The sequence below is a fragment of the Sinocyclocheilus anshuiensis genome, unplaced genomic scaffold (genome assembly GCF_001515605.1).
Source record: "Sinocyclocheilus anshuiensis isolate Anshui unplaced genomic scaffold, SAMN03320099.WGS_v1.1 scaffold759, whole genome shotgun sequence".
Lineage (NCBI taxonomy): Eukaryota > Metazoa > Chordata > Actinopteri > Cypriniformes > Cyprinidae > Sinocyclocheilus > Sinocyclocheilus anshuiensis.
In genome coordinates, this window is record NW_015551052.1 from 285,440 (window position 1) to 300,689 (window position 15,250).

Genomic DNA, 15,250 nt, shown 5'->3' on the forward strand with positions numbered 1-15,250 from the left:
TGAAGGTAGCATTATTTTAGCAGCGTTGCCCAGTACAGCTGAACTAGCCTACACCATGTTACAGCACAGTAGCGCTACTGCAAACCGGAACAAGTAGGCCTATACTGCATAGAAATTTCCTGTCAGCGCGTTATTTGAGCAGACTTTGCTTTTCCGGTGAGCATGAGCGGTACACGAGTGGAACGCACATTCATAGATCGGAATATTGAGCGGAGTGTCAAACCAAGCAGTGACGAGGAGAGTGAAACATGAGTGCTGAACACTGCCGAGCGGGGCGCACCATATGTCTTATTAATAATAATAATAATAATTATTATTATTATTATTATTATATGTAGCCTATATTTTCGGCTCGCATTTTTGGCCGATAATTTTCGGATGCCAAAAATTCGGTACATCCCTACTTACATCCCCTCCTTGTTTACAAATCCGAAGTAAGTCCATACATCCGATTTAAATGTGGACGGGGCTTTCCTGATAACTTTCCGCAATACCGCCATCTTTATTTTACTAACTTACTGCATGCTGAAGGTGACCCAGCTGACCTCACCAGAAAAAACTCAACACCATCATCTAGTGGATTGTAAAGAAATTGATTTTACTATTCTACCAAATAGTATAATAAAAGATCGATACTTGGCATCCGTGTATCGATACAATATTGCCGCGGAAAATATCGCAATACTATGCTGTATTGATTTTTTCCCCCACCCCTAATAGACAGAGATATTTTTCACATAGCTACGAGAAGTGAGAAGCGTTAAACATGGACGCTCATGCGGTTGCCATGGTAGCAAGCAATACATGCTGGAAAACACTTCTTACTGTTACAAAAATACTACAACACTTTCACGTATTCTGCTGTATTAAAGCTTTAATCAGGATAAAACCGTATATTATAAAGCTAACATAAGCAGTAGCATTTACAAATAACAGCGTATCTAAAAGTATGAGACAACAACAAACAAAAAAACATACCATTCTGAAACGTCCCATAAGAGCTGTGCTTGCGCAGGTTCTGCACGATGGTCTCTGGGTCTCTTTCTGCTCAAATTGATAAGCAATATTGACAACGCCATTGTTCACAATATAACGCCGGAGCGCCACTGAGGTGAGGGGCGTGAGTCGTGACGTTTCTGGACTGCACTAGGCGGTTGAGCCAATCACAATACAATGGACCAGCTAACCAATCTGAGCCCATTGCGTATTTCTGAGGGAGGGGCTTCATAAAATTAAATTAAAAACGAAGCATTAACACATGTTAGACTGTACCCCATAAACACAATCAAGCCAAGAAAAAAAAGCGGTCAACCACCCCTTTAAGATAAACATAGATAGTAGCCTATAACTTTACCTTTACTCCGTCTTTTCAGCTTTTGTGTTATTGTTTGTATCGACACACTCTTCAAATATGGTGCATCACATTGACATGCCACATCTCTTGTTAGGGGCTGTATAACAGGAATTGCATCACAGTATGATATGGGTGCAACGCAAAAATACATCATTGTACAGGACTGCCAAATTTTGAATTAAACTTTGAGTAAGAATTATTCCTAAGGGGACTGTCTTTCTTGAGATTTCTGCGGTTGAAACACTGATCAATAAGCTTTACTCTATTCTTCAACATACCATCTGATGTTCAATCATTTGTACTTAATGATATAACCAGTAGTAAAGAGGGAGAGATGATTCTTGTGATGAATCTCAGCACTAAACTAGTGCTTTTGTGTTGGCGTGTTCATGGGATTGACACTTTGCCAAAGCAATTGCACGAAACACAACGTTAAAGAACATTTTTGTATTTTTAATGCAAAAAATATATATAAAACACCTGTCAGCAGTTTTGTCTGACATCTGGACATTATTATTATACTGTATTTTTATCATAAAATGATGTAAAATAAATGTTGCAGTGCAGCAAAACTATTAACTTTTTTTACCACAACAAGAATAGCAATGTGCAGTGAAAGTCATTAGCTACTTTTATAAATAATTGCAACCGCATTTAAAAAATATGTCGACAAAAATTCAAATATTTTTCTATTAATCTATTAGTCTGCATGGCTTGAACATGTCTAATAACTGATATTTACAGTGAGAGGATTAGGCGTTTAGAGGCAAGAGAATTTAGACTAGCTTGGAAGCAATGGCCAATCACAGGTGTTCAAGAAATCAACAGATATGTCTGTGATTGGCTACATTGATCAGCGCTACGAAAACACGTTGTAAATGCAATCTTTTGGCGATTTCCAGAGTGCAAACACAAATACGCACTGGAGCCTTTACCAAATCTGTTTTGTCAATATCCTACTACAGTTTTAACTGAGGGTGCTTTTGACTGCGTGAGAAAATGGATGTGTGGCGTGAGAAAAGAGTCCATTGCGTGAGTCTCGTTGGCAGCCCTAATTCACGCATGAAAGGGTTAATTTATTGTGTGTACTATGACAAGAATTTCTGCTGGCATCCCTGTATCATGTTTAACGTCTGAAGAAGCTTGGTTGCTAGGTAGTTTCACTTACCTTCAAACTTTGTGAGGAACCAACGGTGTAGACAGATGGGACAGCCGTATCGGTTAGTGACAGATATTTCACAAACCCCATTTCGTGTTGTGTCCAATTCTTGAAGCATTCGCGTGTGAAGTGCTTCGAACACAACCGCGACCTCTCTGATATCCCCCCTTCCTCGAAGTGCAAAAAAACGAGCCATCGTGACCGCAACCAGGGTATTTTGGGGATTGGGAAAAGGGTTTCGGGAGAACCACAACCTAAAACGCACCTCCTCGCCATTTCTGTTTGTTAACTACGCGGTTTCTCCTTCGCGCGCTGTGTCGAAGCTCACGCGGCACACTAGGAGGGGCGTGGCTTCTGCTTAAACCCAAACCGTCAAACTGACGTCATCAGAGAAGGCCAGTCATTTCCGAGGGGGAGGTGCATTTTCAAATTTGGATTAAAGATTACGAAGGCAAACACTTTTTTTTTGGTCCAGTCTGGAGGAGCTGAACACGCAACGCCAGGTGGTACTTTGGGAGATGGAATGGGATGGAGCATCAAATAATTATATATAAATATATGGATGGATATGCGAGAAAGAGTCAAGAGCAAAAACAGGGAAAAACTGACTATAAATAAATCATCACTGCACAACAGCAGCAAAAGTAGGTGGCGATATGTACAAAGAATGCAACGCGCCAAAAAAACAAAAGAAGAAGAAGAATTTTTTTGTGGATTAAAGGGGTCATATGATGCTGCTAAAAACACATTATTCTCCACATACTGTACATTATTGTTTCTCCTCTATGCCCCGCCTTTCTGAAACGCGTCGATTTTTACAAAGCTCATCGGTCTGAAAAGCGAGGTGTGCTGTGATTGGCCAGCAATCCAGTGCGTTGTGATTGGCCGAATACCTCAAGCGTGTGACGGACATGTTAAGTCCCTCACCATATCATGATGCCTGCAGCAACCACATGTGACGACCCGGGCTGGACTCCGCTTCGTCCACGGTGAAAGCCGATCCGGCGGTCCACAGCGCAAAGTTGATGTATTTCCTCAGCGACCAGCATGGATCAGCTCCAGGCATGACGAAGTGGATATCGTCCTCTTTTGGAAGACCAAACAAAGTAGTTTCGCTTTCACAACAAAACACACAGCGCCTTCACGACATGGCGGCGGCAGCAATACTACAGCGAGAATAAAAGTTACGCCTTCTTTCTTTGCGTGAACATTTGGGCGGCGTTATGCAAATCTGCCCACACAGTGACGTAGATATGTGGGGGCGTGTTAGAACGAGCCGTTTTAGGTAGGTGTGGCTGACTCTTAACTTTTATAAAGAATATCTCTTTGGATTTAAGACTTTAGTCTTTGCAACTTAACAGATCTTCTTTATGCACCAAGAGCTTGTAACACTCCAAAGAGAAAGGAAAAATTTAAATCGCATCATATGACCCCTTTAACTTGCACAGATGAATTGTTCACCACAAAAAAAAGCATTCTTCGCTAACAAAATAAATATACTTAATTTTGATTTCATGTGTACTTTAAATTAGAACACAGTACAAGCTTACCGTTCTGGATAAGGTAAGGAGATAGTTTTGAACACTGGCTGGTTACTTGCTAATAAATTGATTTTGGATAATCTTTAACCAAAAATGGTTATGGACCGCAGTCTTCAGCTTTAAATTATATTAACATTAATTGCAATATAAAATAATTTTGATTATTTACTGTAATATCACATTACAGTTAAAATTATATTTAATACATGTAATTAATACAAATAATTACATGTGCTTTAGAATGTAAGTTAACAAATGTAGCTAAATATGTACTTTAAAGACCATTTGTGACATTATTACAGTGCACTTTACTTAAGTGCACTCATACTTTTCTGTACTTAAGTGTGTTAAGTTTACTTGCTTTAGGTACACTTACTAGGACATTTTATTTCATTAAAGCTGCAGTCCGTAAGTTTTGCCTCTTTGTTGCCATCTGTTTGAAAACCTGCAATTGCAGCTGTGTGCAGAATTATCTTCCTTGCGTGGGTTGTGCGGCGGCACGGCTCCAGCGCAGATGAATCTAATGTTTTGAGGAGTATGTGTGGCAGTCAGTCACCGCACCGGTGTGGATATTCACTGTACTTCGCAATCACAGATTCTCGCCTACGTCTTGGAATATATGACTCAAATAAGAATTTTCACCGTATATAGTGATCTGAACAAGTAAGTAACAAGTCTGCCACGTTTGTTCTGACCAACTGAGGAAAAAAGCATTACAATAAATCGTGCTACCAATGGTGATTTAATCTAAAGATCGGTTAGCTCATATCACATCAAACCGTGCAAATTATTATTATTGTTATACTTTATTCTCAAATTATTAATGTTAACAACATCAGCATTACGTGACTATGTGAATATAGTGTGTATTAGCTTGTAGATTTCAATTTCTGCAGTCTAATCTCTAATTGTCATACCATTCGAATTTCATATTAAGAACTTCTTTTAACCTAAAAAGCAAATTATGCTCCCTTCGAACTGGTTGTCTTTAAAATACAAATCTTGTGTAATCCCAGGCTATCTGTAATCAGAAGCACATTTAAAACTGGAATATAATTTAATTTCATTCACATGTGTTTCATAAACACATAATCCTTTCTGGATTACAATCCGCCATCAAAATGATGCATTTAATTATTCCAGCTGCTGTAAGAAAAGGCTATAAACGATCCTCCACCGGCAGGATCCTCACATGCTATAGCCTAGTAGCCGGGACAACTTCTCTATGTTTACAGACATGACGTAATGACGCAGCGCCATGCTCGAATTTCCCGCGAAAACCTACCCGTACCACTCAAATTAGAAAACATTATTATAAGCTTACCGTTGTGAATCGGGCTAAAGTAAGGCGATAGTTTTGAACACTGGCTGGTTATGTACTTGCTCAAATATTGATTTCGGATCATTTTTAACCAAAAAAGGTTACGGACTGCAGCTTTAAATGTATATTACCGTTAAGTAGACTTATTTTAAAATATACTTTTGAGATTTAAGTAAACCACAAGTGCACATTCAGTACAGAGCACAACTATATCTAATACAGTTTGTCTAATTACAGATGAGGTTGGAGTATATTAATATGTTTAGTCCAGTCATAAAGTTTCGATATATTTCCATACACACATATCTATGTGTTTCCTTAATCACTGTCTTCATCCTGTTACTTTTGTATTGTTACTGTTGTTGCAAGTGTGAGCAGCTGAACTTAAACCGTGTTCATGCAATGACAGTCACAAAAAATCAGGCAACATGAAACAATCAAGGAAAACTTTAATGGTAGCACATTAAATTCACAGAGCTGTAGGATGAAGTTTTTTCTTCTTGCTTTACATTTTAGTAAAAACAATATGGGAGAAGTCTCCGTGGCCCAATGAATTATGAAATATATTCAAAACAAGAAAGAACTGGCAAAATCAGATAGAAATACTCCAAAAGCTGTTGTGAGTTGCATAAAACACTTCAGATGTCATCCCTGAATTCTCATCTCCCAGTTATCATGAGTCCGTATGCTTGTTTTGAGCTGCTCGTTACTGTGTTTTCTTTTCCAGGCCTTTGACTTGTCCCTCCAGTCTTCTGATTCGGCTTTCCAGACAAACGGCTTTGCCTGCTGTCCCACCGCCGCTGCTTGTAGCGACTCCAAACACAGCACAGATGAGCATTAGTAGAGTCAGTCTCATTGTAGTGACTTCAGTGGAGGCGGTGGGGTCACAGACGATCCGCAGAAACAGCCACAGCACTACGACCGCTTTAATCAGCCAAAACGCTCGTCTTACAAGCCCCACGGTGACTCGAAGCAACAAGGACAGGAGCCAGTATCCAATCAGAGCCAGCAAAGCCCACTTGGTCACAGCAGACACACCCTCTGCGGTGAAATGAGGCACTGATATCGTCTCTTTAAATAGGACACAGACAGAAAGAAAAAAGAACAGATGTTAATTGGGTGTAGCAGTTTCTAAGGTGTTATAAGTGGTTGCTAAAGGGAGGGGTTGGCTGATGTTTGGGTGGTGCTAGGTGTAAGTCTATTGAATTTTTTGCCCCATTTAATCATCTGCTGTGTAAAAATTAAAGTTAATTCACCCAAAAATGAAAATTAGCCCATGATTTACTCACCCTCAAGGCATCCTAGGTGTATGTGACTTTCTTCTTTCAGACAAATCCAATCAAAGTTATATTAAAAATTGTCATGGCTCTTTCAAACTTTATAATGGCAGTGAATGGGTGTTTCTGTTCAACAGACAAAAAGAAGTGCAATAAAGCACATCCATCCATAATAAACAGTGCCTCACATGGCTCCGGGGGGTGAATAAAGGCCTCCTGTAGTGAATCCATGTATTTTTGTTAGAAAAATATCCATATTTAAAACATTATAAACACATTTCCAATTTTTTTAAATAACTCCGATTGGATTCCTCTGAAAGAAGAAAGTCATATACACCTAGGATGTCTTGAGGGTGAGTAAAGCATGGGCTAATTTTCATTTTTGGGTGAACTAACCCTTTAAAATCTGAAGAATGATAACTAAAACTATATCAGCATCCACACCAACAAAAGGTAATGTTATGTTTATGATAAGCTTTAAATGCTCAAGCTCTTTAAAGTCAAATGGGTTCTGATTTGCTGTGAATATCTGTGTCTCAATTCAGAGGCTGCATCATTCGAAGGGTGGATTCAAAGACCTGAAATGTCACAGGGGCTGTCCCAATTCGAAGGCTCCTTCAAATACAGCCTTGAAATGCGTCCTACAACTGATGGATCCTTCACGCCCCAGACTATCCCAAAATTCACTGCACACTGGTGACAGCAGGATTTTTTGACAGAAAATAACACTTTAAAATGTAAGTATTGGTTTTCAGCTTACTTAAAGGGGTCCTATTATGCTCTTTTACAAAGTCTTGATTTTGTTTTGGGGGTGTACTAGAACATGCTCTCATGCTTGGTGGTTCGAAAAACGCATTATTTTTCACATAATTTACATTATTAAAATTCCTTTCTCCCCATCCTGGCACAAACGGCTCGATTAGTTCCAGCTTTGATGAAGGTCCGCCTTCCGAAAAACAAAATGTGTTGTGATTGGTTAGCTGTCCCAGTGCGTTGTGATTGGCAAACAGCTTAGACAGTGTTTCAGTACTGCCACGCCCCTTGCTCTGTCTTTCAACAAAAACTTTTGGGCGAATCCGGCAGTGTACTCCCTCGTGTTGTGGAAGCTGTCCTCAGTAAAATGCGCAGCACACAATAGCAAATTGGGGTTATAATGCTCAGGAAATATCTCCCTTTGGAGTGGACTTTGAGATTTGTAACGTTCTAGATCTTTTTTATGCCCAAACATACACACTACACACTGACTAAAATTAAAAAAGTGAAAAAGCATAATAGGACCCCTTTAAATATTTAACGATAAAAATGTTACCAAAAAAAAACACTTTAAAAATTTTGAGATTTCTTACTAAGATGCCATTTTATAGATAGTTTATGCTATTTATTATTTACATAAATGGACCATGGTGAACATATTTAGACAGTTGAATATCACTTTTAAAAAAAGTACAGTAAAATTACCTTAATGAAAATTAACCATGGTTTTACTACAGAAAATACCAAGGTTGTTGTAGTTAAACCATGTTAACCACAAATTAAGCATGGTTTTGCTACACTAACAATAGCTTAACCATGGTATTTATAGTAAAACTGTGGTTATACAAATGGAAATCAATCCACCAAAAAAAATAAAATAAAACTAAACATGGTTACTGCACTTTTACTATAATAAAACCATGGCTAATTTTTGTAAACGTTACTACAACGATATAAATTATATGTGTTGTTATCGTTATAGCTGTGAACTTCCCTAATCTCATAGATTAAAACGATTATTAAAACTTTATAATTATATTTATCGTCACTGGTGTGAAGAGGCCTTTAGAGTTGGGGTTTAGGATCCACTAATATACTGATGAGTGGGACAACTGCATGTTCTGTATATGGGCCCATAAGCAGGGCCATCGCTAGTGGGGTGAAAGGTGGTGACGATTATAGGGGCCCACGGCTGAGGGGGGGCCCCCAGCGATCTCAACCGACTGGCTGTGGCCAGCCTAAAAAGACGCTCAGGACAGTTGACGGGCCACTGCTGCACATCGTCACGAAAGCTTATCATTTGCACATGTTTTTAAGCCTTGCCAATTTAAACATTCAAAATAGTTTAAAGCATTCAAACACAAGACGCGGAAAAACTCAACTGAGTACTCGCACGGCGTGTTCGGTACGCACGCAGAGAGCTGCGTCTCACGGACAACAACACAAAACCGAGCTCTCCTTCGCACCTGAACGAACAAATACAAATCACAGTTTAAACATGCAAACAGAAAAAGACGTGAAAGAGCCCAATTCAGCACCCGCGCGCGGTGTTCTGTGCGCACAGGACGCACGCAGAAGAGACACGTCTCAAAGCGCTTGAACTGCTTCTTCTTGTCTTGGAGAGTATCCTCGAAAAAACTGTCGGTTATGTCTAAAGTGAAAGTAAACAGTGGAGAAAGAAATCGGATGTGTATCATTATAATGGATGCATTGTCTCTTAAAGTGACCACGCCTAATTTACTAGCTGCTGTAATGTTAATCTAAGAAAATGAAAGAAAATCACTCACTGCTCTTGACTGAATTACTTTGTAGTTTTAACAAGAATTAATCCACAGTCAAACCAAAAATTATTCAGACACCAGATATAATTTTTTATTAATTTTTTTTCAACAAAGTATTGATAGTTGTGTAAATATTGTCATACTAACAGTTATCTGAATTTTTGGTTGATTGTAATCCATTACATACCTTTCTATCAAAGCTATCTGACATTATCGAGATGAATTTGCTCTGACACAGTTTAACTCTTGAGTTCTTGTCATATTTTATTACCATTTTCTAAACTATAGCAAATAAACTGTGATCATGTGAGAAATGTTGAAGGTGTCTGAATAAATTTTGGTTTGACTGTATATTTCATTTTTACAGTGAAGACTATGCAGTGCTATTTTACATTTGATTATTCGGTTTCTGTACCTGGACACCAACAAACTTGAAAAAACGTAAACATTGTGTAAATAGCACAAATAAATAAAAAGAACGAACATACAAATTAAACAATTTCAAACAGGGCCCACTGGTACAACCTGCACTGGGGCCCCGCAAACCCCAGCTATGGCCCTGCCCATATGTTTCTGAGATGAAATACTACCTTCTTTCTCCCCATTTTCTCCTAATACTGTCGTTTGGACATTCCACACATACTAAGCCACACGGTCATTTATGTAAGCATTACGAGGCCCACGGGCTGCAGTAACATACTTTCTCTGTTAGTACTCAACAGAGTTACAGCTTGAGATTGCCAAAATTCATTACACTGCATTAATCTTTGAGAATATATATGCATATTTAAGTTAAACATTTAGATTTAGATCTAGACACCTAGAGACGACCTTTACTCACCGTTGACTCCTGTTGCTCTGAGAATCTCAGATACATACACAGCAATGACATTCAGTCCACTGGCAGCTCCTTCAGCAACAAACTGCAGCAACATTTCGACAAACTAAAGAAAAAAATGAAGATAGAGAAAAGTGATTAGATTTCAGAACCTGTGTATGTAGTGCACATTTCTTTTCTTACAGAGGGCAGTCTTTATCTGAACTCAAATCATAGATCACTGGCCATAGCTAATCATTAACCAATACTGACTGACAGAGTGACACAATGCACATCTGATTTAATTAAAGCAATGTTTCAGGGTTCAATGCGAATTCTATAGACAGCGTATGTGACATGCTGTTGGTTGCAAAAATCATGTTTTCATTAATGCACTAACAATGTATATCTTCGGGGCACAACACTGTAACAAAACAGTAAGGTATTTAGTAGTTGCAGTTCTGTTCTGATGGAAACACAGACAGCAAGGAAAACACTGCAAATTATAAAATGCAATTAACTATATGATCATACATAGTTAGCTAAAATATATATATAGGTAAATCAGTTTTTAAAAGGGAGGAATAAACATTTCTTTTGTCTTTTGACCGAAAAAAAACAACATTTTTTTCTGATATTTTAACAAAACTGCTTCACAATTAATATTTTTCTGAGAAATCTTTTTTTTTTTTTATGGCAAACTGCTTTTATTTTAATTATATCCTTTTCATTTTCATTATGATCTCAGGACATTTGTACCACCCTGACATTTTTTCCTTTATACTCCCCAAAAATGAACAATAATTCAATTAATAATTTAATTACAAATTATATCAAGATGTGTGTTTAAAGTCATTGTGTACAAATTGCAATTTGAATGTAGTTTTGAAATAATTAAATATGTCCGGACAAAATGAGTGTCATGTTACTGACTCTAATACAATATTTGGCTCATAGTTTATTATACATGTTAGGCTGGTAAATCACATTTCCACTGTTACTTTTACATTTAAAGTAGTTACACTTCAGATTAGCCAATATCAAATTAATTATTTTGAATATTGTTAGGTATATGCATTTCCTTGAAATAATAGTCAGTTTTAATGTGGTACTTCATTGTTCATCTCTTGATTTTTAATATAAAATCTGGGTCCTGACTCCTGAAGCAAAACAGTTTAGAACCACTTAAGACAACGTGGACAACTTTATAGCTCAAATAACATATTATTGTATGGAACAATCAATGTAAGAGTTTTAAGAGATGTCTGAGCTGTGCATTTCTGGGTTTTAAACCTTCCATATTTCCACGATAAGTGCATAAAACATGATTTTTACATATGGAGGGATGAGTTGAAATTACTTTCTGAAAAAAAGCATGCCAGATACACAGAGCTATACTTGTACTGAACCCGAATACATTATTTTTAAAGTATGAGAACATTTCAGATGACTTGAGATCAAGATTGATTTGTGAACATTCAAGGGATAAGTGTGTGTGTGTGTGTGTGTGTGTGTGCGCGCGCAAGCAAAGCTGCCAGAATGACAGCTGGGCATCCAGCTTAACTTTATCACTCACAGACATGCACAGCTATCACACGTACATTACTTGTGATCAAATAGACACTCTATGGAACAAGGTAATTTCATTTGGCGAAGGACGAACACAAACAATCAGAAACAGTGTGCATGACTTCATAAACGAAGTCAATAAGAAAATAATCACTATACAAAGCAGCATTGTTTGCCATTCTGGGCATGAGCCACCAAGCACTTGCGCACCTGTTATGGCGTTTTTCCTCAGTAGCAGCTGTCGCTTTCACACAGACAGTAACACACAAGAATGAGCTTGTGCGTGTCAAAACAAGTACACAAATCAGTCCGTGTGACTGCTCTGACATGAACTCTGACACTTTTACTTGTTCTTACCATTGCAACAGAATAGATGTTCTCTGGGCCAAACACTGAGTCAAGGTACAACACAGCATTCTGGGTCAAAGAGAGGCGAGGGGCGGTTGGTTGAGGGGACATAAGCAGAGGAAATTAGGCCAAAGGATGAGTGGAGGAGAGGAAAGGGTTAAAAGCGGATTAACAAATCAAGAGGCAACATGAGAGAGGGATAAAAGTGGGTAGAGAAATGTGAATACCACATACCACAATAAGCATTCATTAGGGAATAAGAGAAGTAAAGGTCCAGTAATATTTCTCTCTCTATGTCTCTCTCTATATATATGTGTGTGTGTGTGTGTGTGTATATCTTCAAAATCTCAATTGTTTCGTCTAGATGTCTTTGATTTGCACGAAGTCTCATGCTTCTCAGATGTTTCTCCTGAGGCTAAAAAACCTGTGTAATCTCGTGTTTCTCCTCTAGAGTTTCAGTGTGTGCTCAGATTTGCCAAAGCACCAAATTCTGCAATCATGATTTCAATATGAACTCATACATTCCTCGTCCAATTTTATTTATACTCAGCAAATCTTACATTTAGTCTGTTCTCGTTAAACATCTGAGGCAAAGTTGTTACGTCAATGAAAAATAATCAAGACCTCTGTTAAATAAGTAGCCTAAACTATGGAAGAGCAACCTCTATGTGAACAAATATGAGCAACATATTCCTGTGGGAAGTGAAAAAATGCGTCATTAGATAATTTCACAAGTAACAAAAAAAGTTACCTCAACGCAAATCTCAATCACATGGGTGCCAATAATAGACTCCACGTATTTTCTCAACCCGTCCAGAGGCTCCAGAATAACAGACCCAAAATCATAAGAGCCTGAGGTGAACTCTTCAGCAAACCCATGACACAAGACCGACCGAACCAGAACCAAAAACCCAAAGAAAAGCAGCTTTTCCGAACTTCTCGAGGCAACGTTGTGGACAGACATCCTTAAAAACCCGGATCAACGCTCGGCTCAAAAGAGAGATCTGAAAAAAGACGCTGAATAATCAATGTGTAACTATAATAGCTGATCGGGTTTGTCTAGGTCGTCTTTGCGTTTCATTAACCTTGAAAAAATGTATGAATATACTACTGGTTCTTTATGCGAAAACTATCCTAGTTCATGGCTGAACAAATGTACAAGTTCAGGCTTATCAAAAAACAAGCAGCAAACAAAAACCCAACTGAACAAACACAATTAGATGGCATACGCTGAGCTCTTCATATATAATACTAAAACTAAGTTCTCAACGACAGTCGCTTCAAGCACGCTCTTGCCAAGGGCACTAGAAAATAGCGCTTAGATGACTGCACATGGTATCGTACAACAAAGCGTTAAGTCGATAAAGATAAAATAAGATACCATTTAATTTAAAGAAACAATCTAATGCAAAAAAATATTGCCGCTGAGCTCTTCATATATAATACTAAAACTAAGTTCTCAACAGTCACTTCAAGCACGCTCTTGCCAAGGGCACTTAGAAATAGCGCTTAGATGACTGCATATGGTATCGTACAACAAAGCGTTAAGTCGATAAAGATAAAATAAGATACCATTTAATTTAAAGAAACAATCTAATGCAAAAAAAAAAAAGCTTTTTTAAAAAAAGGCTATTTTTTGAGCGAGTATCCGAACTTGATCCAGTTTGTGAGGATCTGTGGATGTTAAAGGTGTCTTGAGGAGCTGCACGATGGAGTAAAGTTTGGAAACCTATCGTACAGACATACGGTTATGCCTCCGCCTCCTGCATTCCTGTGCCAGGCATATTGCTTTTTTAAAAAAAGTCTATTTTTTGAGCGAGTATCCTAACTTGATCCAGTTTGTGAGGATCTGTGGATGTTAAAGGTGTCTGAGGAGCTGCACGATGGAGTAAAGTTTGGAAACGGCTGACTAACGTACAGACATACGGTTATGCCTCCGCCTCCTGCATTCCTGTGCCAGGCACGAGAACCCCGTTCACACGGTGCTGGTGGAACTAGTATCGCTCTAATAGACGAGACACGAGGTGTTTTAGACGAGCTGTTCGATTTACAGAAGCGCCCGAGGTGCGTGTGGGTCTGAGGCCGGGGCCCGGGGCCCGGGGCATGTGCTTTTTACTGAGCTACAGGGTTACTGAAGACCAGATATGAAAAGAGGAAAAATTAGGATATAAATTAACTGTAGTGAGTCACAAATTCACGGAGTTAAAATGATCATATATTAAAATATATTGAATAACATTACACTCAATTATTAAACAATTTTACGGTGTCCTTGTTACATCCAGGCTACTTATTGTATTGGGTAAGTTACTCTAAAAAGTAATTAATTACTAGATACTTAATTATCTTTAACAGTGTACACTGTAAAAAAAAAATTCAGTAAAATTTACGGTAAAAAACAGCAGCTGTGGTTGCCGGAATTTTACCGTAAAAAATACAGTAGCAACATTTTAGGTTTTACGTTTTAACTTAAATTTACAGTTAAATACTGTAATTTCATTAACTGATATAATGTTAATATACCAACATATTGAAGTGTTAATATCTGTTTTGAACCATTGTAATGCACTGATAACCACCAAAAACAGATGGTGATGAGAAAGTCACATGATGAACTAAAGCTCGTACAGACATACGGTTATGCCTCCGCCTCCTGCATTCCTGTGCCAGGCACGAGAACCCCGTTCACACGGTGCTGGTGGAACTAGTATCGCTCTAATAGACGAGACACGAGGTGTTTTAGACGAGCTGTTCGATTTACAGAAGCGCCCGAGGTGCGTGTGGGTCTGAGGCCGGGGCCCGGGGCCCGGGGCATGTGCTTTTTACTGAGCTACAGGGTTACTGAAGACCAGATATGAAAAGAGGACAAATTAGGATATAAATTAACTGTAGTGAGTCACAAATTCACGGAGTTAAAATGATCATATATTCAAATATATTGAATAACATTACACTCAATTATTAAACAATTTTACGGTGTCCTTGTTACATCCAGGCTACTTATTGTATTGGGTAAGTTACTCTAAAAAGTAATTAATTACTAGATACTTAATTATCTTTAACAGTGTACACTGTAAAAAAAAAATTCAGTAAAATTTACGGTAAAAAACAGCAGCTGTGGTTGCCGGAATTTTACCGTAAAAAATACAGTAGCAACATTTTAGGTTTTAACTTAAATTTACAGTTAAATACCATAATTTCATTAACTGATATAATGTTAATATACCAACATATTGAAGTGTTAATATCTGTTTTGAACCATTGTAATGCACTGCGCTCTAATAGACGAGACACGAGGTGTTTTAGACGAGCTGTTCGATTTACAGAAGC

The 15,250-nt window shown here is 38.1% G+C and overlaps 2 protein-coding genes across 4 annotated transcripts in view; both read right to left on the bottom strand.

The window, feature by feature from the left end:
- LOC107661940 (uncharacterized) overlaps nt 1-3,152 on the bottom strand; it is an 11,490-nt gene extending 8,338 nt beyond the window's left edge. For both annotated transcript variants that reach the window (XR_001631157.1, XM_016451752.1), the window contains exons 1-2: nt 2,523-3,152; nt 1,355-1,451 (exon numbers count right to left, since the gene is read on the bottom strand). Coding sequence is in view for 1 of the 2 variants with exons in the window: in XM_016451752.1 (XP_016307238.1) it covers nt 1,355-1,451; nt 2,523-2,789 (364 nt within the window). In the remaining variant the exon portion in view is untranslated. The remainder of the gene's footprint in view (nt 1-1,354; nt 1,452-2,522) is intronic.
- A 2,663-nt stretch (nt 3,153-5,815) lies between these two features.
- Nucleotides 5,816-13,333, bottom strand: LOC107661939 (transmembrane protein 109-like). Of its 2 annotated transcripts, XM_016451751.1 has the most exons (4): nt 12,672-13,333; nt 11,930-11,989; nt 10,028-10,130; nt 5,816-6,446 (listed from the first exon to the last, which is right to left on the bottom strand). In XM_016451751.1, exons 1-4 carry the CDS (start codon nt 12,882-12,884, stop codon nt 6,082-6,084), a joined length of 741 nt encoding a protein of 246 aa, XP_016307237.1. In that variant the 5' UTR covers nt 12,885-13,333; the 3' UTR covers nt 5,816-6,081. The 2 variants fall into 2 exon arrangements, with proteins under 2 accessions (XP_016307237.1, XP_016307236.1); XM_016451750.1 differs by lacking the exon at nt 11,930-11,989.
- Nucleotides 13,334-15,250: the final 1,917 nt, after the last annotated feature.

Excerpts from the sequence above, each read along its gene's own strand:
- LOC107661939 (XM_016451751.1), bottom strand. The coding sequence starts at position 12,884 with ATGTCTGTCCACAACGTTGCCTCGAGAAGTTCGGAAAAGCTGCTTTTC. Across the intron at positions 10,131-11,929 it reads ACATCTATTCTGTTGCAATG|TTTGTCGAAATGTTGCTGCA; the intron begins GTAAGAACAAGT and ends TTTTTTCTTTAG. Across the intron at positions 6,447-10,027 it reads CAGAGCAACAGGAGTCAACG|AGACGATATCAGTGCCTCAT; the intron begins GTGAGTAAAGGT and ends TCCTATTTAAAG.